Source organism: Castor canadensis, chromosome 7 (assembly GCF_047511655.1).
Source record: "Castor canadensis chromosome 7, mCasCan1.hap1v2, whole genome shotgun sequence".
Taxonomy (NCBI): Eukaryota; Metazoa; Chordata; class Mammalia; order Rodentia; family Castoridae; genus Castor; species Castor canadensis.
Genome location: NC_133392.1, coordinates 41,316,319 through 41,342,193, shown reverse-complemented (window position 1 = coordinate 41,342,193; position 25,875 = coordinate 41,316,319). Strand labels below are relative to the sequence as shown.

Below are 25,875 nucleotides of genomic sequence, written 5' to 3'. Positions count from 1 at the left end.
CACATTTTTGCCAGGGACCAGCCTCACTGTGATTCTTCTACTTACATCTCCCATGTAGATGGAATTACAAACATGCACCACTATTCCAACTTGTATTTTAAGAGAGGAATCTCACTAGTAATTGAACCCAGGGCCTCAAGCTTGCAGGGCAAGTATTCTGCTGCCTGAGCTACACCCCTAGCCCAAGGATCTGAGTAAATTTCTTTTTATCACAAAGCACTTATTAATGACTGACCTGTAGTATTTCCTTGTTCCCAGTCCTCACACTCCACATTTCCCATAAGCCTTTGTTTTGTCTCTTTGACTCTTAGCATCTCTTTTCCAGAGTATTTCTTTTCTCTAAGAAGTGGTAACTCTCCAACTGGGGTTGCTTATAGACAGTTCTGCCCAAATTGTTCAAATCAGTGCAGTGACTGTGGCTCTCTGCAGGTGGTTTCTTTCTTGGGCTTAGTTTATTCCAGGGACCACTGGAACAAGGAGAGGAAAGACTAGAACATGAGACACAGAGTGATTTTCTTTAAGGGCTTTTCAGCCTTGATTTGGGGCCCAAAAGTATCATGGAGTGGTTGATTAATCTACTTCTGAGATTTCTAGAATCACAGAATCATAACTTATGAGAATGTAGCTTCCCACTGTCAACTAAATGAGAAACTGAAGTAGAAGTTTCATGTCCAAAGTCACCTAAGTAATTAGTGGGGTATAAAGGACAAAATAAATTTAGAAGGTGTAAAAAGTGGTGATGTAGAGCTTGAGCTACACTATCATAAAATGGAAGGGACTAGCATTAATTTAGTTAATATTTGAACTTGGATACATTCACTTAATGTCTTTGAGCCCCAGTTTCCTTGACTGAAAAAGAAAGATTCTAATAGTAGCTATCATTTGCAAAACATTGGCTATGTGGTAGGAACTAGTCTAAGGTCTGTATAGGCTAACTCACTTAATCCTGGCCCAACCACATGACATGCATACTATTCTCTGCTTTTCAGATGCACAGAAAGTCTATACAACTTACCTGTACTCATACAGCTAGTGTATTAGCTTTCTATCACAACTGTACACATTTCCATGAACTCAATTGCTTAAGCCAGAATATATTCATTAGCCCACAGTTTTGTGGGTTAGGCAATGTGGGCATAGCTTACCAAGGTCCTCTGCTCACCATCTCACAAGGCAGCAATGGAGTTGTTGACCAGGGCTCATCTGATACTCAGGTTCCTTCCCAAAGCTCTTGTGGTTATTGGTAGAATTAGTTTCCTTGCTGTGGAACTCAGGGCATTTGAATCTTCAAAGTCAGCAAAGAGCATTTCCTTTTAAAGTTTTCACCTCATTAAATCAGGACCACTCAGAAAGACTTTTTTTTTTTTATTAAGTTAGAACCAACTGATTAGAGACCTTAATATACCTGCAATATCTCTTTACCTTTGCCATATGACATAATATAATCATGGGAAATTATTCCCATCCCCTTTGCTGTGTTCTGTCAGTTAGAAAAACTGAATAAGTCTTGTCCATTTTCAAGGGGAGGGAATTGCAGAGACTCATGGATCCCAAACACAGGAATCAAAGAGCCATCTGCCACAGCTTTAAGAGTAACTTTAAACCCAGGCTGGGTCCAGTCAAGGAGTCCATGACCTCAGAGATCTTGCTATGCTCTTCTTTCACCTTTTGAAGAAAGTGAGCCTTTCATAGAGTTCTAAACACAGTGACACCCAGCAATTTCATACTGGGCGCTCATCAAATACTAGTTTCCCTTATACTTCCAGTTTGAAAGGCTGACATCAAGAAACCATAACTATATAGAGTTTTGTATATTCTGAAGAAGACTTCCAAAAACCTCTCCGAATTCTCTGGTGATATAAGTTATTGCAATATGTTCATGTTCTTTTGAGCATGAAATTCGGGATTTGAGACCCGAGTTCTAACAAATAACCTTAGCTTTGCCTTTTGTCTTTGAAACAGATGAAGTGATTTAGAAGAAAGAGTGAACACCTTCCCTTTGCAGACAGGACAGCATGGAGCAGCCATTTACTGTGAATTCACTGGTAAGTTGCATCAACTGATATTTTACATATGGTTGGAAAGCCCAGAAAGAAGAACAGAAACAGACCAAATGTGAAATGAGTCACACTCACTTTAAGTTTAGTACTTATTTGTAGCTTTTTTATCCATCTGTGTAGCCATCTACTTTGAGGAAGTGACTAATAAAGCCATCTTCACAAGATCTAAAAATAATTTTCCCACAAAAGTGTGAAATTTGAATTTTCTGGCTAGATTTTAGGAGTGGATGCATTGTAGTCCTTTGGAAAAACACTGGAGAGATTTTCAAAGTTGACTTCATACATAGCAGGTACTTAAACCTCTTTGTGCTTCAGTTTCTTTACAGATGAAAATTGGAGGCTTACCTCCTTTGGTAATAACAGGAAACTGTATTTAACACCTAGGTATTGCTTTGGAGTTCTCCTGTTAATGTGTGCATACTCGAAGCCCTCATTCTTCTCACTTTTCCCCTTCCTGGCCATCAGTGTGCATGTGTTCTCTGACTGCGTCCTAGAAGAACAGTTCTGGAGAGGAAGTAACAAGGGCATTGGGATCACGTGAACCTGTTCTGTGTCCTAGATTAGTCTCCGAGTGTGAATACAGTCATATTCTGTAATCCTCATGATCCCATGTGGTACTTTGTGCCTTACGACAATTAGCAACAATATTTGTAAGTTTCAAGCCTGTCACATGATTTAAAAAATGGAAGTTGTCATTCTTCTCCTCCTATTGAGAACCATCCATGTCAACAGTAGTCCTGTGAGCAACAGTATACTGGATACCCCATATACACAAAGCATAGCACCAGGACATGAAGAAATAGAAGGCCTGGTTCTTGTGCTGAAATAGGTTGTGACCTAATGTTTTTTTCTTGATTAAGAAAGTCCTTCAAGAAACTCAGTGGAAGTAAGAACTGGCAGGCATCTTTTCCCTTTCTGACTCTATGCTGTCATTCTACTGTAGAATAATAATGAATGCCCCATTTCTACTTCTGCAGAGGAAGCAGTCATCTTTATCAATACCTTATATGTGTTTTGTAAAACATTATATAGGAATGATTAAAGTTTTATTGCACTTATCACTGTGAAAATAAACACTAAAGCTTTTCATCTGGAAAATTCATGTTTTCATCCAAGAAGCTTACATGCAAATGAAATACAGGTTGATGGAGGCTTTAGGTAATTTCTCAGCTCAGCTCACCTTCCATAATCTAATTATAGCTTTATTCTCTTTCTCTCTTTGTGTCTCTCTCTCATGGTGAAGATTGAACCCAGAGCTTTGTGCATACTAAGCACACACCCTATCACTAATGTTTACCTTTAGATCCATATTCTTGCTTTTATTTGATACATTTATGAATTATTAACTATTTCAGGGAGTAGGGATGAATGGAAAATGATTCCTTTTGGGATTGGACTTTGAGCACATGATAAAAGTGAGAGCACACAAAGGAGAGGTGAGGATAGGTAAGACACCTAAAAAATTAGCTAGCATTTGTTGCCCTTAATGCAGAGAAACTAAAGCAGATACCTTAAAAGCAACTGAGGCCAATAGGAAAAGGGGACCAGAACTAGAGAAAAGGTTAGATCAAAAAGAATTAACCTAGAAGGTAACACACATGCAAAAGAAATTAATGTGAGTCTACTCCCTGTATAGCTATCCTTATCTCAACCAGTAAAAATACTTGTTTCTTCCTATTATTGCTTATACTCTCTCTTCAACAAAATTAGAGATAAGGGCAAAATAGTTTCTGCCAGGTATTGAGGGGGTGGGGGTGGGGAGAAGAAGGAGGCAGAGTGGGTGGTAAGGGAGGGGGTGGGGGCAGGGAGGAGAAATGACCCAAACCTTGTATGCACATATGAATAATAAAACAATAAAAAAAAAAGAAAATGATTCCTTTTAAAACTCCAAGTTCACAAGGGATTAGAAAAACTTGTACAGAAATAATGATTCAGTATGGATGGTGTAGTAATAAAAGATCAACAAATTACTCTTATACACCTGAAAGGCTAGATGTCCTCTTTAGAAAACACCCCTAATTCCATAAAATTTTTTTCAGTCATTTATTGATGTCTTGAGGCAATCATCTATGGTCGAATAACAGTATTTTCATTTAGTGGTGTTGAGTTTTACAGGTGAGTGTGCTTAGGGAACAGTGGATGAATTGCTGTAGTGTTGGCAATATCTTAGCTGGAGATGACTGAATACTTGAGCCTCAGAGTTCACAAGCTCCTATTCCTATCTCCTATGTGTGGAAGCTGCCAACAGCTCTGAAATTAGAAAGTTGTTCAGAGAACTAGAAGAACAGCACAACAGGGTATGGATCAAAGCAGATTTTTTAAAGTACTTATACTTTACTTTTAAAAATATGTAAATATTTTTACATATTTATAGGGTGAAGTGTGATAATTCAATGTATGTATATGATGTGTAATGATGAAATCAGGGTAATAAGCATTTTTAGCTTCTCAAGCATTTATCATTTCTATGTGTTAGAAACATGGATTCTTTCCTAGTTATATTTTGAAATATGTAATAAGTTGTAGTCCTTAGTTGCCCTACTGTGTTTAGAACACTACAACTAATTCTTTTATTTGAATGTATTTTGGTTCATGTTATCTAATGAAGTGTGTTTTCATTTGACATGAAGTCACTTGGGAAGGGCCTGAATAATGGTATTGCTGTCAGTTATACTGCTCTACTTTCAGAACAAAATAAAAGGTACATGGTAAGGTACATGGTAATGAAGATTGAGTGTGCTCTTTATTCCTGGTGACTTAGACCAGAAACTTCCTCCACTGGAGAACATAAGAGACTAAGTGTTTATATTGCTTCTGCTCTAAGCTAAGTGGACCAGGCTTACACACCCAGTCAAAGGAGGGGCATCTGGACACCTTCAGAGAGAGAAAGCCCAGGTTCTGGAAGTTCCCTTGGGGAAGAAAAAACAGGAAGGATGTCTTACCCACATCCACTGGCCAGGTCAAAAGAGTAATAGCAGGTGCAAGAGGCATGGCCTGAAACTGACTTACTGGAAGCTTGAGACACAAGTTTATGGCTCTCTGGTTATATATTAAACCTGTAGGAGCAAGAGTCATTTCAGATCTCTGAGGCTCTATTCACTATAAAATTGCCAGCAAAAAATAGACCAGATGGCATTGGAAAAACCTTTAGTTATCTAATCTGCTGCACCTTGGTTGAGTAGTTCATGGCCAGACTAAAACTATATTTACCTTGAGTTCCTTGAGAACTTTCTACAGAACTTAGTCAAATGCTCTGTCCTCACTATTATTGAACTTGCAATCTATGGTTATCTAACTAAAGAGGCTAAGAAAACTAAATTTCTTCTGGGCCCACTCCATTCTTGGCGTAACAAATGATGGTAGAAAGTGCTAAAGTTCCTCTGGGAACACTAGTTGAAACTTCAATGCCTTCGGTGGACCTTCAGACTGGAGTCTGTAGATTTGAAGTGAGGCCAGTTAGGGATTTACATTTTTAAGGATGACTCAGGAGCTGCTGGTGCATGGGACCATACTGTGAGACACACGGCTCTAAACTAGAGGAAATCAAACTGGTCTCAGGGCTAATTCACTGATTGGAACACAACCAGGCCCATTTATTTCCTTGTTGTTTCTGGCTGCTTTCACCTTGGGAAACTGAATTCAAGGTGCAACAGAGACCATAAATTATTAGCTATCAGAATTGCCTGAATTTTTACCTTCCTGAAGCATTAGCTTCTTATTCAATAATTAAATAATTATTGTGGGTATATATGCTTTGTACATTTCCAAACATGTATAGATGCTGCTTTTTATTAATAAAATTCAAATGTAGCAAGTAAGTGACTTTTTCCTTAGTAACTAATTATCACTATTTTCTTAGTTGGGGACTAATTAACAGCATAACTACTATTATGTGGATGTATAAAAGGTTTTTTTGTATTAATAGATGGAATTGGGAATTTCTTATGCTTGAAAGGCTTCTCTAGGACACTGGTGGATTTTCTCATCTCTTTATTCAGTGAAGATGGAAGAAGGTCCTAATAACCTCCCAGTAAACTAGATAGATTCTGGAGTAAAATCAAATCCTGATAGTAACTTTGAACCCAAATGACCTTCTGCAGACCCTTCAGAGTGGAATGGCATCAGGCCTACTATGACAAGTCATCTTGTGTCCTACTCTCCACATGACCCAGGATGGTTAACATCCACAAGTATATAAAGGTCAATGATGTTTTACCTAAAGTGAACTGAGCCTGGCACTGGTGGCTCACACCTATAGTCCTAGATACTCAGGAGGCAGAGATCAGGAGGATCACAGTTCTAAGCCAGCCTGGGCAAACAGTTTGAAAATACTCAACACAAAACAGGGCTGTCATAGTGGCTCAAAAGGTAGAGTGCCTGCCTAGCAAGCACAAAGTCTTGAGGTCAAACCCCAGTACCATAAAAATAAGCAAATAGAAAATAAATAAATAAAATGACCTAAAACACAGGATCTGCCACAGAATTATATTTTGATACCCAAAAAGAGATCATACGTTAATGAAAATGCATGTTTATCCTAGATGTGTGTCTTTTCTGTGTGTGTTTATGAAAAATCATTTTTGCTTTGATCATGTCATTAACTCTTGTGAAAAAATTTCCTTAGGTATTTGTCTCAGGATTTTAGTACAGAAAACATATGCACTAATCAGTCATATACTTTTTTATTCTAATTAAAGATTTAAATGTTGCTTCCCAGAAAAAGTTAGCTGCTATGCCTGACCATACAGATGTCTCCCTAAGCCCAGAAGAACGAGTTCGTGCCCTAACCAAGCTTGGTTGTAATATCACCATCAGTGAAGACATCACTCCACGCCGCTACTTCAGGTCTGGAGTAGAAATGGAGAGGATGGCTTCTGTGTATTTGGAAGAAGGAAACTTGGAAAATGCCTTTGTTCTTTATAATAAATTTATAACGTAAGTTTTGTTTAAAAGGTCTTTGGAATGAGAAAATTGGAAAAATACATTAAATTTTGATGTGGCAGGATAGATTTCATATTCAAAATATTTTACCACTTCCCAAAGTATATCGAGATTTTTAAGGTAACAAAAAGTATATTGAAAGGCACGCATTCTTTCTGGGCCTCAAGAATGGGCGGAAGATCAGGAGAGAATTAGACTCTCAACAGCCAGCCCGATAGCTGCATGTCTCATTCCTCACAAATGTAATTTCTAGTTCATGCTATTTTTCCCCCACAGGAATGTAAGCTTTCTGGAGCAGGAGCCAAATTGCAGCTCCATTTAGAGCACATGGAGTATGCCATCAACATTTAGAAAATTTAGCCAGAAGTGGTGGTACATGCCTGTAATCCTACTACATGGGAAGCATAGCTAGCAGTTTCTATCATGGTCCATGGCTGATCATGGGCATAAAACATGAGACCTTCTCTGAAACATAACTAAGGCCAAAAATAAGTAAGTAAAGGGCTTGGGAGCACAAGTGGTCCTTGTCTAGCAAACACGAAGCCCTGACATCAAACCCCAGAACTGCTGAAGAAAAAAATTGTTTAAAAATTTGATTTGGAGGCTTGAGACTAGGGGACAAGGTGAGAAACATAGGAAAGATGTGACAGATGTGATTTAGAAGAGGGCATAGGAGTGAGTTTCATACTGTACTTAGTTTTTTTTTTAAGACAATTTATGCTGCTATACAAGAATTCTATGTACAAAAGAGCTTTCAATTTTGAATGAAAGTGGCTATATCAAAATAGCCATGTAAAAATATCCCATTAAATATTTATTAATAACTACACTAGTTTAATAGCTAACAGAAATGGAATTGGGACTTAAGCTTACCAATTGAACAATTAGTTAGCTAGAAGAATCTCCTGTTTTCAATAATAATTTAACCTAAGCTGAATCTATTTTGTTGTAATTGAAAATCATGTTAATTTCACTAGCTTATTTTTATTTATCAAATATATATTTATGGTGTGTTTATGATGTTTTGAAATAGGTGTACATTGTGGAATAACAAAATGAAGCTACTTAACATATCCATTACCTCACATGCCATGATTTTTGGAGTGAGAATCTTTAAAATCAGTTCTCTTGGCAAATTTTAAGTGTATGGTGCACTAATTATAATCGCACATTGCACACTGGGTTTCCTAAACTTATTTCTCTTATCTCCCTGAATTTTGTATCTTTTGAACAGCATTGCTCCAACCCCCATCCCAAACTTCCCAGTCCCAAATGACCACTATTCTACTCCCTATGTTTGTGACTTTGACTTTTTAAAATTATGCATTAAGTGAAATCATGTAGTATTTGTTATTCTGTACTTGGCTAATTTCATTTATAGTTTTACTAGTTTTACTGGGGGCTTATTTTGAACATTCAAGAAGTTGAAATGATAAAATTTTCAAAGATTGCTTTCCATGATTTTACCAAGGACAAAATTCAAAACAGTTTATACAATATATAAATTTCCAAGTTAGTTAACTTGAAAGTTTAACTTGGACATTTAGAAAATGGATGGCAACTTTTTTCTGACCTGAGAAAACCACTTGTATATTAGAAAGCTGAACAATAACTATGAAATCGCAGGTTGTCTGTCACCCTTGACATCCAAACACTTCCAGAATGTTTTGCTTCTGAGCTGTGTTATCAATGGATAATGTTTTCCATTTCTGCTCCAGTCTGACACCCAGCTATGGAATCATCAAGGTGGTGATAGGGAAAGGCCACTCTACCCTGTGGTTTACTAACTCAGACCACTTGAGTTCCCTTGTCACATTAGCAGTGTGTTAACCTCTACTGCTTATTCTCCCTGGGCCTCAATGCCTCATCTACAAATAAAAGACTTATGGGAGAAACTCTATGTGGGTCCTTCAGCTCCAGATGTCTGTGATTTTATTCTGTTTATATGTAGCTTCTATAAGATTTACTTTTGATTTGAGAAAAGGAAGTTATGTTACCTTCCTTCTCTACCATATAGCATTGTCATCAGGAGAAATGAGAGGATGAGTATGTATGTGTGATTTCTCAAGAACAGTAATTGTAAAGTATCACACACTAGCATTTGCATCCTATCATGATCTATTAAGAAAGAGCTATGCATTCATTTTACAGGTTTTTTTTTTTTAATTGAGTACTCATGATGAGCTGGACACCAGTTTTTAGTCTTGGGATAGATAAATCAGTGCATTACAAAAGAGAATTTCCTGCTCTCATGGAAACAGTACCTTTTCTGACCTTTGAACAATGCAACCAGTTTGCAGATATTTCCCTTCACTTCTGCTATACCTTGATCCTCCAAAGGGTGGAATAACTCACTCCCAATTAACTCCTCATAATCCACTAGGGATTCTAGTTGCTAATTCTCTTAGCTATGAAGTTTCAGTTGAGTTTTTGACATATAGCCAGGCTACAGTGGCTCAGGCCTGTATGGTAGCTATTTAGAAGGCAGAGATCAGGAGGATCACAGTTCAAGGCCAACCTGAGTTGGGGGGGTGGTGGAGAGAGAGAAAGAGAGAGAGACCCTATCTCAAAAATAGCCAACATTAAAAAATGGGCTGATGGAGTGGTTCAGGTGGTAGAGAGCCTGCCTAGCAAGCATGATCTGAGTTCAAACTCCAGTACCACCAAAAAAGACTTTTGACATATCACTATGGCACTACTGTTTCATTAGCAATCACTTGTGTTTTTTTAAGGAAGAGAAGGGATTTACATTGATCTTTCCAAATTTTTACACACATAAATAAAATACTGATTTGGGGAGATCAATTGTCCAGGACTTGAGAAAGACCAGAGTGGTTTTGGTCACTGTAAGGAGAGAATTTCCTGACTTTATGTATCACCTCGGTGCTTAGTTTGCTGAGCGTAAATATCTTTTAATGGCAAAATAATAGACATGCCAACCTTTAGTGAAAAGGCATATAGCAAGTTACTAAACATGACATTTTTGAAAAGGATACTCATTTTCATAGGAGAAATCGTCATTGAGTTTTCCATATTGTAATGCTAAGAATGTGTTTGCCCTTTCTCTAGCTTGTTTGTAGAAAAGCTCCCTGGCCATCGAGATTACCAGCAATGTGCAGTACCTGAAAAGCAGGATATTATGAAGGTATGGTGGTATTGATTCTCAACTGTGGGATCAAATGCCTCCTGAGTGTCTGTTATTGATTCACCATCCCCTTCCTTTCCTCCTCCAGCTCTTCCTCTGGAGACTTTGAGCACAAGAAATTCATTCCATTAGCCATGAAGTTACGATTTCTTCTTAGACATTTAATGATTGTGACTGAGCGTGTGTGAGTTCTCTAATTGATGTTAGGGGAAAGAAGAAAGGATAAGGATGTACTCAATCACCTCTGAGGTGGAGAATGAATTATCTTACAATTCCTCCTAGAGATTGAGACAATGGTTATATGTTTCTGTGTACTCATTTGAGGCTGTTATTTTGGCTGGTTATTTATTATTATTATGTGCACCCCAATAACCATTTGAAAATCAGTGTTGATTTTTAAGATGGTCCAGAGTTGTAGCTATACTCATGAGCTGAATAATGATAGCACAGTCATCTAAGGACCACATATATGGCAGTGGTTTCCATTAAATTATATTGTCTAGTGACATTGTAACTATTTTTGCTTGTGTAACTACACTCTGATGTTCCACAATAACAAAATCATCAAAGTACACATTTCTCAGAATGTGAACCCATCACTAACTGACTGTAATTACCTCTTGCAGAACTGTGTTTATATATAATAGAGTATTGAGTGGGTAATCTGCCCAAAATACTCAAGGAAAAGATTGTTGTAATGTATTTATTTATCACAAACATTGGTACATAGTTTCAAATATCTCTAGCTAAGATTACTTTTAAATGAGTATTTACAATGTTTCCCATTCATCTTAAATACCTGGTGTTGATTTTATAAGGAGTTGAAACAATATATACAAAACCAATTTCACCATGGAATTTTAGATAACTTTTGAAAAATATTTGACCATAATATGGAATAAAGGCTGTTCTTCCAGTCCTGTGAGGACAGAGACTGCCTGAAAGTAGAACTCAGGTTTTGTTAAGTGGTCATCTACATCTTTAAAATGTTGATACTCACTACATTGTCATGTCTTTGAATTCTTGTTCATTAAACCTCAAAGAGTTTTGTATGGAAACCAAAGGTCCCAGCTGTCAAGGTGACTCCTTTACTGTAATTGAAATTCTCTTATTTTTATTAGTAGAAGAAAATTCCAAAAGCTTATGTATTTCTCTTGTTTATGGTTGTTAAATAAGTGAATAGATGAATGAATGGCAAAAGATTAAGCATGTGCAAGTTCCTGAGTTCCATCCTCAGCAACACACATGCACACATCTTTGAAGAAGTTGTTTGAGATGCATATTCCCTGACTTTCTTTATCAAAACATTAATTCAGTAGATCAGGAATTGGGCCTGGAAATCTGTATGTTTGTAAAAAGAGTCTCAGCTGCTTTATTTATTCTGAATGCCTAGGGTTCCCTACCCATCACATTCCCTCCAGTGTTCCTTACAGTTCTGATACTACATAATTTATATATGGTATGTGCTGTTTATACCTGCTGCTTAAAATGGGCACCCAGTAAACAAAGTGCATATCTAACCAGTGGAGTCAATTAATGTCATATACACATATATTAACATATATATCATAAATGTAGATTATATATATATATATATGTATGTATGTATGTATTTTACTTCCCTGTTGAAAAGTTATATTTTGGCGCCCTAGAATAGAGGTTTATTTTCCTGCCATCATCTTTGGTTACTCATGATTGATTTATTATGTAAATACCAGCTGTTTTCTCAGCCAATGATCTGAAAAAGTACACTGAAAAATCACACTAATCACTATATATGTATGTATTTTTTAAAAGAAACTGAAGGAGATTGCATTCCCAAGGACAGATGAATTGAAAAAGGACCTTTTAAAGAAATATAACATAGAATACCAAGAGTATTTACAAAGCAAAGTAAGTTCAATCAGTGTATTTATTTCATGACTGCTTTCTGTGCAAATACATTTTCGTTTTTATATGATGAGTTTTTTAAATGTCATATACATTTAAATTAAAAATTAAAGATGCAGTGATGTGAAACAAATAAAAAATTCATGTTGATGTCCAGATTAAGCACTTTCACCAAAGATGTGGTATTTTTTTCCCTACAACAACCAATAATGCATTAGAAAAATAGATTTCCTACAGTGATTAAAATAGAAATTCATGACCAACTCTTACCAATGTAACCTTGAGCCAGATGGCTGCATTTTTTCAAATGAACAGAGTGGAGGGAAACCAGGAGAACTAAGTGTATTATTTCTAATGTATCTAAGTTTGTAGGCCTTAGAAATGTGAAATTCTTAAATATAATAGTCAATATTACTTCAAGATAGAAGACCATATGGTTGAAACATAATCATAACACCAAAGAATGGAATTGTCTGGATTGTTATTGAATAATGAAAATAATAATGATGATAGCATCAGAAAGGCACTGAAAGAAGCAATTGACCAATGTATGGGATACTTGAGTTCAAAATACAAATTTTAAGTGTTATGATATTATTTGCAGTGTTGTTTTTCTTATTTGTATTTTTGTGTGTTTATTTGCTTTGGGGGTTGCCACCTTTGCTGATGCTCATTTCCATTCAATCTCAGTACCTCTGAAAATGGCCACAGAACTTTCTGCCATTCTTTGTACATAACGGGAAGGCTGGTTGAATTGGGTGTTTTAACAGAGTGGTAGAGGAAATGCTGAAATCAGAGATTTCTCTCAAATGTGGGTATTAATGATTTGATCAGAAATATGAGAAATAAAATCAATCTTGGAAACTAAAACAAAGCAACAGCAAGGGAGAGAAAAGTTCAGTACCAGTCCCCCTTCCACACTCAGCAATGTGGGTTATGGTCCCCTGTAGGATCTCCGTGCAGGGAGCAGGCTTGGCACCTATGTCATGTCTGCCAGTGGTGACACCAGACACCAGTGACCTCACCATCCACAGTAGTATCCCATGTAGAAATCTCTGTGGGGCTAGAATGGCAGCACCCATGCTTAGCAGAGATGAATAGACCTACCTATAAGCCCTTACAATGGGCAGCACCAGACTCTCCAAGAAGCTCGTTAGAAATTCAGAACCTCAGTCCTGCAGAATCAGAATTTACAGCAGTAGTGAGATTCAGAGTGGTTCATCTGCACATAAAATGCCTTTGTAAGCTGTAGCCCCTACACTACCCCACCTTACTGCAGCTCCTCAATTCTAGTTTGGGAGGTCATTAAAATTTTGTATTTTCTAACCTAATAATACCTGGCTATTTTGTTAGGACTAGGGAACTTGAGAGTCTTCATTTTTAACAAAACTCTTGGTTAGTTTTGATAGAGATAGCTGGAACACACTTTAAGAATTACTTCTTTGTGATTCTTCTCCATAAAGTTCCAGCAGAGGATGAGTTCTAGAGTGAAACACAAAAGGTTCTAGGGCAGCTCCATCCTAAAGAACTTCCTATGTTGATGGAAATGTTCTATTTGGCATGTTCCAATATTGTAGCCATGAGCTGTGTGTGGCTATTGGATACTTAAAATGTGACTAGTATATCTGAGACACTGAATTTCTAATTTAATGTCATTTTGATTCATTTAAATTTAAATAGCCATGTATGTCTAGTGGCTACCAGAGTGGGAAATGTGGTCCAGGGGTGAGATGTTTTGTTCCATACAATCTGGCTGTTGAGGCTGACTTTGATTTTCCAATTTTTAGAAGCCCAGGGGAATAGAGGGAACCCAATTGTCATGCTCTTCTGTCTCTGGTAAAATATGAATAGATTTAGAACTGCTGTCTTAATCAAATTAAGGAGCTTTTGCTGTGATGCTATATATTTTCTTCACTGTTTCGTGAATGTCCCTGTGGGCTCAGGGCATGGAATCAAGCTGTCTCTCTGTCTGCCAGAAAATTAAAGTGTCTACTCTCTCTTTGATCTTTTTGCCTTGAAAACTAACCATTTCTTCTGGCAATCACATTTTTTTAGAACAAATACAGAGCTGAAATACTCAAAAAACTGGAGCATCAGAGATTGATAGAAGCAGAAAGAAAGCGGATTGCTCAGATGCGCCAGCAGCAGCTAGAATCTGAGCAGTTTCTATTTTTTGAAGATCAACTCAAGAAACAAGAGTTAGCCCGGGGCCAGATGCGAAATCAGGAGACCCCAGCGCTGTCTGAGCAGATTGATGGGAATGCTTTGTCCTGCTTTTCCACACACCAGAACAATTCCTTGCTGAATGTATTTGCAGATCAACCTAATAAAAGTGATGCAACAAATTTTTCTAGCCTCTCCCCTCCTGTAAACCGGGCCTTAAAGCCAGCAGCTACTCTAAGTGCTGTTCAGAGTAAGTGATGACTGTGTACCCTGAAAGACACTGAAGCTCATCTGACAGAACCAGTAACACCTGAGAGGGTCTCTTCTTTTCCTCACTAACTGTTATAATAACCCTACATTAAACACTATGGATGACAAAACTAACCTTTCAGTCCTCTTTGGCTTTTACTATATATCCCTTTAAAATTCAGGACACGTGTCTTGCCTAGTGATAGAGGAGACTCTATAAGTGGGACTTTTTTCTGTCATTGAACAGAGATTTTAAATGAGAAGAATTACAAGCAGTTTTTCATACATGTATTTTAACCAAGAAACATATATCTTAATGGCTAACATTTATAGTGGTGAGGAACGAAGATGCTGCAAAATTTTTCTGGATTTTTGCTCAACAATAAAATGTTTAGGCTCAGAATGTATACTGATGATGTATATCATCTGTGTATGAGAATCTCATACACATAAACTGTTAACTTCCAAATGGCATATGTGTTTCTGCCAGCAATTACTGCTGCCAAGTGCTGTTAGATCAGTGCTGGCATGGTTCCAAAATCAAATGGAATTCTTTCTGGCAGACACTGTCAGATGCAGCTTGTGTTCCCATTTATTTTTAAAGAGTTATGATAGGCAACCATTTTATAAGGTACTTTACTGCTAATTATTTCTCAAAAAAGTGTGTGTAGTTGCTTACTAAGTTATCCTTAATTTCCACTAGGATATATGCAACATATATTCAATACAATAAAGAATATCCTATATCTTATAGTGTGCAACATGCATTCTATACAGTCTCCATTTAGTGGCATACTTGCTATGAACCTCAAAAAAACCCACACACATAGAAGTAGTTGTTCCAAGGCAAAATCATGTGAAAGTGCTGGCACTTTACAACTTTGTTTATAACATGTGTCATTTTACTTTCCTTCTAGCCAATATTTACTTTTAAGAGTTTTTAAACAAAGTATGGAAAGGGAAACATCTTTTTGAAATTTATAATTATAGTTGGTTACATAAAACAGTTTTGAAGGACAAGATATAAGATTTGTTTTTTTAGCTTTTTCTCCTTTTTCTGTGTCTTAGATTTAGTGATTGAAGGACTGAGGTGTGTAGTTTTATCAAAAGATCTTTGCCACAAATTTCTTCTGCTGGCCGAATCAAACACAGTAAGAGGAATAGAAACCTGTGGAATACTCTGTGGAAAACTGGTATGGTCTGTCTTTTTTTCATATCTCTCTGCACAGGATATTTTTAGAAATTAGCTTTCTTGTGACAAGCAGAGAAAAACAAAAACATACTCAGAATTATAATTATTATGAAATTAATGTTGCATAGATTAATTTCATACAACTGCTATCATTATTTGTGGAATTATAATTCTAGAAAAAGGATTGCAAAATGTCAGGGCATTATAAAAATTCACCTTAAAGAATCAATCAGACTATAAATGAAGCCTTTGTTTAGAAAAATAAATTTCTAAACCCATCTTGTTTTCTAAATTAAATATCCAAATCAATTATTAGCATCACATATATTCATTTAATTACCTTTCTACTTGTTCTTGCTAGTAGTAGATATCTTTTAATGCTTTTTCAGAGATATGGGAAATCAAATGAGTTTTGTTGTTTTCTTCAGTTTAAGGAAACAGTCTCAGCAAACTAAAATCTATAAGCATAGGTCATATTTAATAATGAAAGCTATTACCAGAAGTATGTGATAAGACATTTGTCAAAATAGGAGATAAAAGAAAGAGGATACATTTAATTTCTTATAGGAACAAAGATGAATAATATCCTTTTGAAGTGTACTTTTGTAGTCTCTTTTGGATATCAGTTTATATTTTTAAGTCCAGGCACACTTTAAGTCTCCAACATTCAGCGTAAAATAGATTTTATTCAGCACATATTCTCCTGATGGATTCTGATATTTCATTATCACATTTCTTTCAAGAGAAGAGGCAACTAGAGAAAAACCACAGAATGACCCCACCATCTCCTACCCACCCTCACCTTTGTTGCCTTTCAGGGGACCTATATTCTATGTTGTATTTAGTTTGGTTGGTTGGTTGGGTTGATTCATTCATTAATTTTACTCCTTCATCATGCAAACATTTACTGAGAATTACATGTGCCAGCACCAAACTAGCCATTCAGTAGCTTACAACATTCTCAGTCTCTGTCACCTGATGCTTACATGAGCTGGTGAAGAGGAGATGAATGACTAATTCTAAGTGGGGCTGAGTGCTCTCAGTTGAAGAACTGAGAATGAACTGGGAAACCTAACTTTGTCTAGAGGAGGTCAGGATACAGAAGGCTTATAATAAAGGGAAAAGGAATAGTGCCTGATTTGAATAAAGGTCTTAAGGCTAGGAATGGGACTGTACTATGGGGAGTGGGGAAGGCCAATAGGCCTGGGAGAAGACAGCTCCTCTCAGCACAAACAGCTCTTAACCTAAGAATCCCATCTCCACTTCGGGACCCTCTTCTTGTCAACTCTTATCTTTTACCTGAGGGGGTAATTTGTTTTTATTTTCTTTTCATCTAATTGTAAAAGCCAAATCATTCTCTTGATTTTGGAAGATCCTAGTGAGTCTTTCCTATCTTAGAAGAAAGTCCTAAGTCCTCAAGAGCAAGACAACCAACCTCCACAGCTCTTAGAAATGCCCTTCAGTCACAGCCCAAATACTGAACTAGTATCCCTCCCATCAACAAAATATGCCTTTGTTTTGTTCCAATTTTTTGCATTGTAGATCTATTATACTAAGTCATTATTTATTAATTAAACTTGCATGGACCTCTTCCACTTAGGATGCTAATTCTTATTTATATTTTCAACTGCAAAAATGTGTTTCAAGCTTTAAACCACTGACTCTTAGAACTTTGACAAAGAATCCATTTTTATGTTTGAGATTGTGGTTTTGGATTGTGGTAGAGTGGGGGGAGGGGCAAAGTAAGTGGCAGAGGTACTCTCTAGTCTTGTAGCAAAGCGTGTCACATCCTGTTCAGATTTTTTCCTGACAGATGTTTGTTATCCTTTTACTAATTATTTTTTAGACGCATAATGAATTTACTATTACCCATGTGATCGTGCCAAAACAGTCTGCAGGACCAGACTATTGTGACGTAGAGAATGTAGAAGAACTATTTGGTGTTCAAGATCAACACGACCTCCTCACTCTGGGGTGGATCCACGTACGTTGTGCTTTTTGGGTTTCAGTTTATTTTTGTATGGTGTGTTATCTTCGTCTGAAAGAAAGTTAGCTTAACTTAAATAGTTTCATATTTTTAATTTTTTCAAATATAATAAAGTTTACCATATTAAGATATTTTCTTCAATGTTAGGCTGAGCCTAAATTTGTCAACCTGAATTTTACAAAGGATGTCTTACGTTTTTTTTCTTTTTTTTGGTACCATTCAAAATTGAGAAAGAGAATGTAACATTTGGAAATTAGGTGAGTTTTTCCTAATTTTCCTTTTTATATATTCTCTTTTCCTTTGCAGTGGGTCTAAATTTGATTTTTTAAAAATTATCGGAAGATTCTTCTTTTAAACAGTTTTTGTACGTATCAAAGAGTGTCCATGCACTCTGCTGCATGCTCCTGTATGCCCAGGTTTTATACATCATTCTATAAACAGCTATGAGGTAGAGCAAATGATAGGGCCAAGAACATTGTGTTCTTGGATGTCCTAACACCCACTAGGACATCATAGGAGCAGGAAAGGGATAACAAAACAAATAGGCCTGAGGTACAACCTCAGCTCCCCTGAGAATTCACTTTAGAAACATTGCAAGTTACTCAGCATTATCATCTGTGAAATGGGGGTCAGAATCTTTGGCTTCAAATGATATTGAGAATTAAATGAGACGATGACAATGAATTTCCTAGCATAGTTTTCTAAGGACTCAAAAGTTATAGTTGTAGTTGGTGATGATACTCTGTTTTTTAATCCATAATTTAATCCATCTAAGGGACATTTTCTATTCAGTCTCATACAGCCACACCTGGGGTACTGTCTTAGTCCATTTGTCCTACTCTAACAAAATTCCCAAGATTGAGTAATTTGTGTAAAGAACAGACATTTCATTCTTACAGTTCTGGGAGCTTGGAAATTCAAAATCAAGGCACTGGTACTGGTGTTTGGTGAGGGCTGTCCTCTGCTGCCAAGATGGAGACTTGAAGCTGAGTCCCCATGTGGTAGAAAGCAAAAGGGCAAGATTGTGTTCCCTTCAACCTCAAGCTTTTATGGAGGTGTTAATATTCACCTCCCAAAGGCCACACCTCTTAATCCTGTCACTCTGGAGACTTAAATTTCAACATGAACTTTGGAGGAAGCACCAGCACAAACTGTAGCAGATAGGAACAGGCCATCCTACTGGCAGGAGACACAGGCCAAGATTTCCAGAGCACATCCGCAATACCTTCAAGAGCCCCTAAAGAAAGATTGTATTTTGTATTTTACTTGTTTATAAAGAAGCACCAGATAGGGGCAGCACACAGTGTACTTGCCAAGTATTTGGTACCAGGTAATTTAGGAAAGTGGAGGAGACTAATCCACTCCACCTGTAAATTACTATTTGCCCTTAGTCAGAACTGCTAGCCATCTCATTTCCAGGCTCTCTCTTTGGCTGAGTGAGGCTAATGAATGCCCTCTCTCCTCACTGAATTTGTGTGAACAGTAAATAAGATGCCAGGTGTGAAAACCCTTTGAAAAGTATGAACTGCCTATCAAATGCAAGAACTTATTTACAATGAAGAGCCTGCAAAACTTTCCTTATAACTATTTGCTTTCCTTAACAGTAAGTAATATACCTTACTGTTTTTCTTGGAAATTATTTTAAAGTCATTATCTAGCATTCACAATTTCTATAACAAGAATGCATTCGAAACAAAACAAATTGTAGCAAAGAAATTGTAACAAACTAAAGGTGACCATCCTTTAAAGTATACTTACGCAGAAAAGTTAATGTTAGTTTATCTTCCAATAGGATTCCCAACTTAGAAGCAAAAATTTTGCCCTGTGATCTTCTGGGTATATTATGTATTTAACAGTGAATTTAAAATGCTTAAATAATGAATTTGACATAAATCTAGGATTCCTGGCCTTGACTTGGTTTTCTAATTTACTTTACTGTATCAAGTTGCTCTGGTTCAATGAAAGATCAAAAACATTACATTTCTAAACCTCAATAGTTGAGATGACTTTTCGCACTGTGTTTTTTGAGTTTTTTAAAGAGCATAATAATAGCAACAAATTCCAGGGCTAAATTTTTTCAGATGTAAATTAGTCATAAGAAAGTCTGAATCAGAGTCAGACAGACCTAGATTTGAATTTAGATTTCTTGTGTTGACTAGCTGTTTGAACTTCAACTAATTACTGTCCTACTAACCTGTTTCCTCCTATTTAAAATAGGGGTAGAACAGCACTGATTCTCTTGTTGTGAAATATTAGTCATAGAAAGTGATCAATTCAATGGCTGGCATGTTATTCAGTTGTAATAAGTGGCATTTTATGCCACCATCATCATCATTATTTTTATTTCCATAGAATCAGGGATTGGGAGAGCCATTCTCCCATGGGAGAGATGTGCTCATCAGAGTAGAAGTGACTGCTCTTGGCAGAAAGGCTCACAAGCCCATGTGGTGTGCATTCAGTCTGAAAATAAACTGATGGCAGAATGACTTGTCTATTTAACAACCTTATTTCTCCTCCACAGCAAAAGTAGTTCCTTTGAATACTCCTTACTTTCTCACTAAGACATAGACCACTCTCTTTTATTCAAAGAAGGTATTTCCTGCAGATAACAAGCTATCAGGCCCTCCTACTCATACCTTACTAAATATTTGGGTTTCAAGAGTTAGGATAGGACTGGGGGTGTGTATAGCTCAGCAGTAAGTGTGTGCTTAACATGCATAAGGCCTGGTTCAATCCACAGATCCTGCATGCCCTCCTGCAAAAAACAAAAGAAGTAAGGATAATTTCCATTCCTTTGCTAGTCAAATTACTTATAGACCAACAATTATTTTTTCCTTGAAGAATATGTACCTTTCTGTAAATAACCAGATGCTTTTGCCTTTATTCTATTAAATAGGTAGAAAAGTGTTTTAAAATCCTTCATTGTTGCAGCATACCCTGCTTGGTATGTAAGGGCACTAACCTTTTGCTGTGGACCTATGCCTTTTAGTTAATGACAACCTTAAAATAACAACAATAACAGAGAAATAGACATAGCTTATGACTTTGGCTTTTTTCTACATGTTGGGCACTGTTCTCAGAATATTTCATAGTTTGTCCTGCTAGTCCTCATATCAGCCCCATGAAGAAAATGATTGTCACCCATTTTACAAATGATGGAATGGGTAAGAGGAGGTTAAGTCTTCTTTACTGTGCCATATAGTGAGTGAGTCAGTCATGGAACTTGGACCTAGACAATGTGTACAAAGGATTTTTGTTTCATGATTAAAATAACTGCTTTCCTTTTAAAGGCCATTAGGTTTTAATGTGAATTTTTACATCATGAAATATGCATGCATTATTCATATTAAAATACCAACCTCTGGTTTGCCTATCATAAACACAAGTTTGCATATAGCCAAAAAATTGGACAATTTCTTTTGATTTATATTCTCTTCTTCTTTCTTATCATGTGAGTATTCAGTAGCTGAGCCTGATGCGTCCCAAACACCTTGAATAGTTTGTAGACTACCTCTTCCTGCTTATAGGGAATGGTGGTCTGCAAAGCATACACAGTAACGTGACATATTTTATGAAAAGTTCACAGAAGTATGTGTAAGTATCTCTGGTTCAAGGGTTGCAGTTGTAGCTCAGCTCCTTAGTCAGTGAGATGAACAAGTTATTTCACCTTCCTGAGTCTCAGAATGCTTATAAATAAAACACATATCTCATGAATAACTTGTTATAATGAAATGATAATCTGTTTACAGCCTGTGACAAGTTAATTTCTAGCTAGCTATTTCCTGACAAAGGAAAGTACAGAATACTCCTAAGAGTCACTTCTCAAAGTCATAGCTGTTCCAAACAAGCCATGCTAAGAATGCATAAAAGGAAGAATTATGTCAGCAAAACATTTTTGAATCCTTATTTAATTAATGGTGATAAAAAAGAAAAAAGTAAGTGAATAGAATTTTCTTTTAAAACAACTAGCTGAGCCTAAGCTTCAGTTCCCCTAATAAGATTGTCTTCTTTTCTTTTTATAGACACATCCCACCCAAACTGCGTTCTTGTCCAGCGTTGACCTTCATACTCACTGTTCCTATCAGCTCATGTTACCAGAGGCTATCGCCATTGTTTGTTCCCCAAAGCATAAAGAGTAAGTGTGACTATGGAGGGGAGCCAAGGAAGGCATTTTCTGGGGCTGCTGAGGTCAAGTGTGTACACATATCAGGGTGTGGCGAAGGCACATGAATAGACAGGAACATGAGGCCCTTAGAAGAGAGAGGCAGCCAGCTCCCAGATACCTGTAGGTTTGCAGCCTTTTGTTTTTTAAGGTCCTATCAGTGGTAAAATTCCTAGTTTCTCCCTTTAGTTAGTATAATCCTAAAGTGGACAGAATTTAAGGGGGACACTACCTCAGTTTGATTTTTTAGATCTTATTCCTACTGGTCTGTGTCTTATCAAAAGAAATTTTTCAGTCTCAGCTTTATTACCTCCAAAACTTTCCTAGTTTGGTGAGATAAAGATTATTGTAGAGTAGTTATGATCACAGGAATCATACAAAATTGTTTTGGAGTCCTGCCTCCATCCACAAATCATAGGTTACTTGACCACCATGAGCCCCAGCTTCTTCATGCCTGCCTAGTTTGATGTGATGATGAAATTACATGGTAGCATATGTAAGGTGGTTAGCACAGCTTCTGGCACCACAGCAAGCACTTGATAAATATTTGCTGCTTCTATAAATAACACTATCATTATTAGAAAAATTGAATGTATCTGCCCCTTCTAGTTCCCTCAGGGTGAGGGGTAGGGGGGTTCAGGGTCTACCTCTCCTGTGATCTCATCCAACAACTTAGCTGCCTTAAGGTCCTGAAGGCACTTGGAGATCATTGCCTCCTCTGGGTTCTCCCTTCTAGGCCAAATATGGAGAGATTGGTTTAAAAGGTTACAGTGACCAGGTGCTGGTCGCTCAGGCCTGAAATCCTGGCTACTCAGGAGTCAGAGATCAAGAGGATAGCAGCTCAAAGTCAGCCTGAGCACATAGTTGTCAAGACCTTATCTCAGAAATATCAGACACAAAAGAAAACGGCTGATGGGGTGCCTCAAGTGATAGAACACTAAGCATGAGGCCCTGAGTTCAAACCCCTGTACCTAAAAAAAAAAAAAGTCACTATGGAATTCCCAGTTTGTGTTTTCTTCATCTGTCTTATTTGAGAAATATATGTGCTTGTGTCATTGAAATAAAACATCTGGAAATACCAATGTCCTTAATTTTATACCTTTTTCTCACCCTGAAATTTAGCACTGGAATCTTTAGGCTGACCAATGCTGGCATGCTTGAAGTTTCTGCTTGCAAAAAGAAGGGCTTTCATCCTCACACCAAGGATCCCAGGCTATTCAGTGTGAGTAGACAGTGCTGATTGTTTTTAAAGATGTTCATTTTCACTTCCCTGAAAAACTCAGCAATATTTTAAGAGCTCGGAAATATTTAAATTACAAAATTCATACTCCTTCCCTAAAGAGAATCATGTGTTAAACATTATGATGTAATACCAATTTTTTTCCTTCCTAGATATGCAAGCATGTGTTGGTAAAAGACATAAAAATAATTGTGTTGGATCTGAGGTGATTTGTACCAAATATAAGCACCGTCAACACCAGACCGTGGACATGTGATTGCTGGATTTTCTTAAGATATTTCCAGAAATGACTGATATTTTATATTTATAAATTTTAGATCAGAAAGTTTGATATTTATTGCTCTTGCATATTTTGAAGTTTTCCTTTTGGTTTGCTCTGTCTCAAGAGAAGTCTCTTGGTATTAAGTCATTATCTATGTACCGAAATGCTATCATCACCAGATAATAAATTGTGCTGCAAACAACAATATGCCTGTTATTTATGGAGGTCTCTGCATACATTTTCAGAGCTTGAGATACTTTGCTGATTTTTTTATTCATATTAAATATAATTCCAAATTAGAAATTCTGGGTGCAGGTTGTATCCTGGTCAAGTCATCTATTATTGTACTCTTTCCCTGTGGTAAAAAAAAAGGGGAGCAGTTTCTAAATGGAAGAAACATGGTTGCAAACAGAGCCCATCCTTTGTTTTCAGTTTCATTGAATCCAGGTTCAGAAAGTTGTGTCTGCTGTTAATCAGTGTAGGATACCTGAACAACAGGCTTCAACTCAGGGACCAGGTATCAGAGGCCATGGAATGGTTCGTTAACTTGATTTAGAAGACTGAAAGTAGAGAAGCTTGAAAGAGCAATTAAAAAGAAACCTAATATAATTATAGAGCCTGTTACTGTGAAGGCCCACAGGGATAATAGGAAAAAGAAATAAACCATAGGAAATAAATGATAATCCTTAACTGAAAAGAATAAATTAAAAAATTCAGGACCGGGGGTATAGCTCAGTGGTAAAGCACTTGCCTAGCATGTGCAAAGCCCTGGGATTGATCCCCAGCTCACAAAAAATATATAGAAAGAATACTTATAATTAAAATACTTATAATTAAAAGTGTACACACAGACACACACACATATATACATCCAGAGAATAGACAAAAGTACAATAGTACAATGTCATGGTATTACTTATGCTTGGAATAGCATTTGTGACTATTAACACTTACCTGGACCAAAAGGTACAGGTCAAATAGAAGGAATAGGAGACTTTTGTACTCTGTTAAAACATTAAATTGGTAGGAAAAGCTTAAGGATGGAAATATTGGGGGAAATTAGCTGCAAAAACAGGAAGGAAAGAATGAAAGTGACATTGGTTACTATTTGAGAGTAGGAAAATATTCCTAAGGACACTGAAGTCTTTTTCTCCATAAGCAACCTAAATCTTGTCAGACATTGCTTGACAGGCACCTTGGGAAATCCTGAGCTGGCTACCTTATCTTTGGTCAACAGTCTTCTGACACCTCCACCTCTTAGGATGTCCTCTCATCTGTTCTTACTGGACTCTGCTCTAGCTTTCTGCTCTTTTCTTTCCAACTATTAAGTTTCCTTCTCTTCGATCTCTCCCTGAATCTCTATTTACCTTAACGACACAGTCAAACTAGTACTATCTAACTAACCACCTCTCTTCCCAATGTCTAGTAAGCCATCTACAGCTTTCCCAGTCTTTACTTTCTGGCATTATATTTGAGTTGTCTCAACAACTCATGTCTGCATGGACAATACTGGCATCTACTTTTAGTTCAATGATTTCTGTATTCCAAGGAGTGTTATTCCTTCTGCTCTGTCCTTGAATGAGTTAACCTTCCCTTACTTGTCTAGTGCTCAATGTGGCAGCATGCCACCAATGTTCTGCTTGTTTTCATTCATGAAGAACCTCCTACAGGCAGATCAGTGACTTGTTCCTGTTTTATGCCATCTTGTAGCCTCAGAAAGTTCAGGTATATTTTTACTTTTTTGGTGGGGTGGTGGGGTGGGAGTTTGAGCTCAGGGCCTCATTACTTGCTAGGCAGGCACTCTACCACTTGAGTCACTCAACCAGTCCTTTTTTGTGTTGGGAATTTTTGAGATAAGGTCTCACTTTTTTTTTTTTTTTTGCCCAGGCTGACCTCAAACCATGATCTTCCTTATTTCTACCTTCCAAGTAGCTAGGATTATAGTCATAAGCCATAAAACTTTAGAATAGAGTTTGGCTTGCCCAATGTATATGGATTTGGGGATGTGGCCACTAGCAACTAAGTCTCTCTAGCATCCTGCATGAGCTCATCCTAGAAACCTAACTGGGAGTGATGGGAATGCAGAAAGGACAAAAGACTGAAAACAGAACATGCACAAAACTGAACACTTGGATGGAGACATACAACAGACCCTCCACCTCTGGCAAGTTTATTATATACAGTGAAAAAATGAGGTGGAGCAACAGTTCTCAGGAAAAGAGCATAACATTGTAATTCTCGGGAACAGGAGGAACCTGTGACCGCTTCTTTCTGAACATAAACATCCTAGGAAAAACAGGTGAGCTGCATCTTGCCCACTTCTCTGCCTGGGGCTGTGCCAAACTCAGCCAGCAGTTTATATGACAGAGCTGTGCTCATGTACTCCAATCTCCACAGCTAAGGGCAAATGAACTCTGCAAGACTGGCTCCACCATTTTGTCCTGAGTGTGCTGTCTTTAATTTCTAAACCTTCAAGGACACTATAATATTCTTATATACTTAAGCAAAGAAAAAGATTATATAATTTATTCCAGGAAACAACTCTTAGGACAAGCAATAGTTGAGAACTGAATAATAGCCTCTG

General features: G+C 37.1%; 1 protein-coding gene across 1 annotated transcript in view; it reads left to right on the top strand.

Moving 5' to 3' along the window:
* Stambpl1 (STAM binding protein like 1) overlaps positions 1–23,496 on the top strand; it is a 43,320-nt gene extending 19,824 nt beyond the window's left edge. Inside the window, exons 2-11 of the mRNA XM_020170938.2 lie at positions 1,963–2,045; positions 6,778–6,995; positions 10,071–10,146; positions 11,944–12,039; positions 14,092–14,449; positions 15,517–15,641; positions 17,487–17,624; positions 21,650–21,762; positions 22,912–23,011; positions 23,182–23,496. Of these exons, the coding sequence (XP_020026527.1) occupies positions 2,016–2,045; positions 6,778–6,995; positions 10,071–10,146; positions 11,944–12,039; positions 14,092–14,449; positions 15,517–15,641; positions 17,487–17,624; positions 21,650–21,762; positions 22,912–23,011; positions 23,182–23,238 (1,311 nt within the window). The 5' untranslated portion in view covers positions 1,963–2,015 and the 3' untranslated portion in view covers positions 23,239–23,496. The remainder of the gene's footprint in view (positions 1–1,962; positions 2,046–6,777; positions 6,996–10,070; positions 10,147–11,943; positions 12,040–14,091; positions 14,450–15,516; positions 15,642–17,486; positions 17,625–21,649; positions 21,763–22,911; positions 23,012–23,181) is intronic.
* The last annotated feature ends 2,379 nt before the right edge of the window (positions 23,497–25,875 follow it).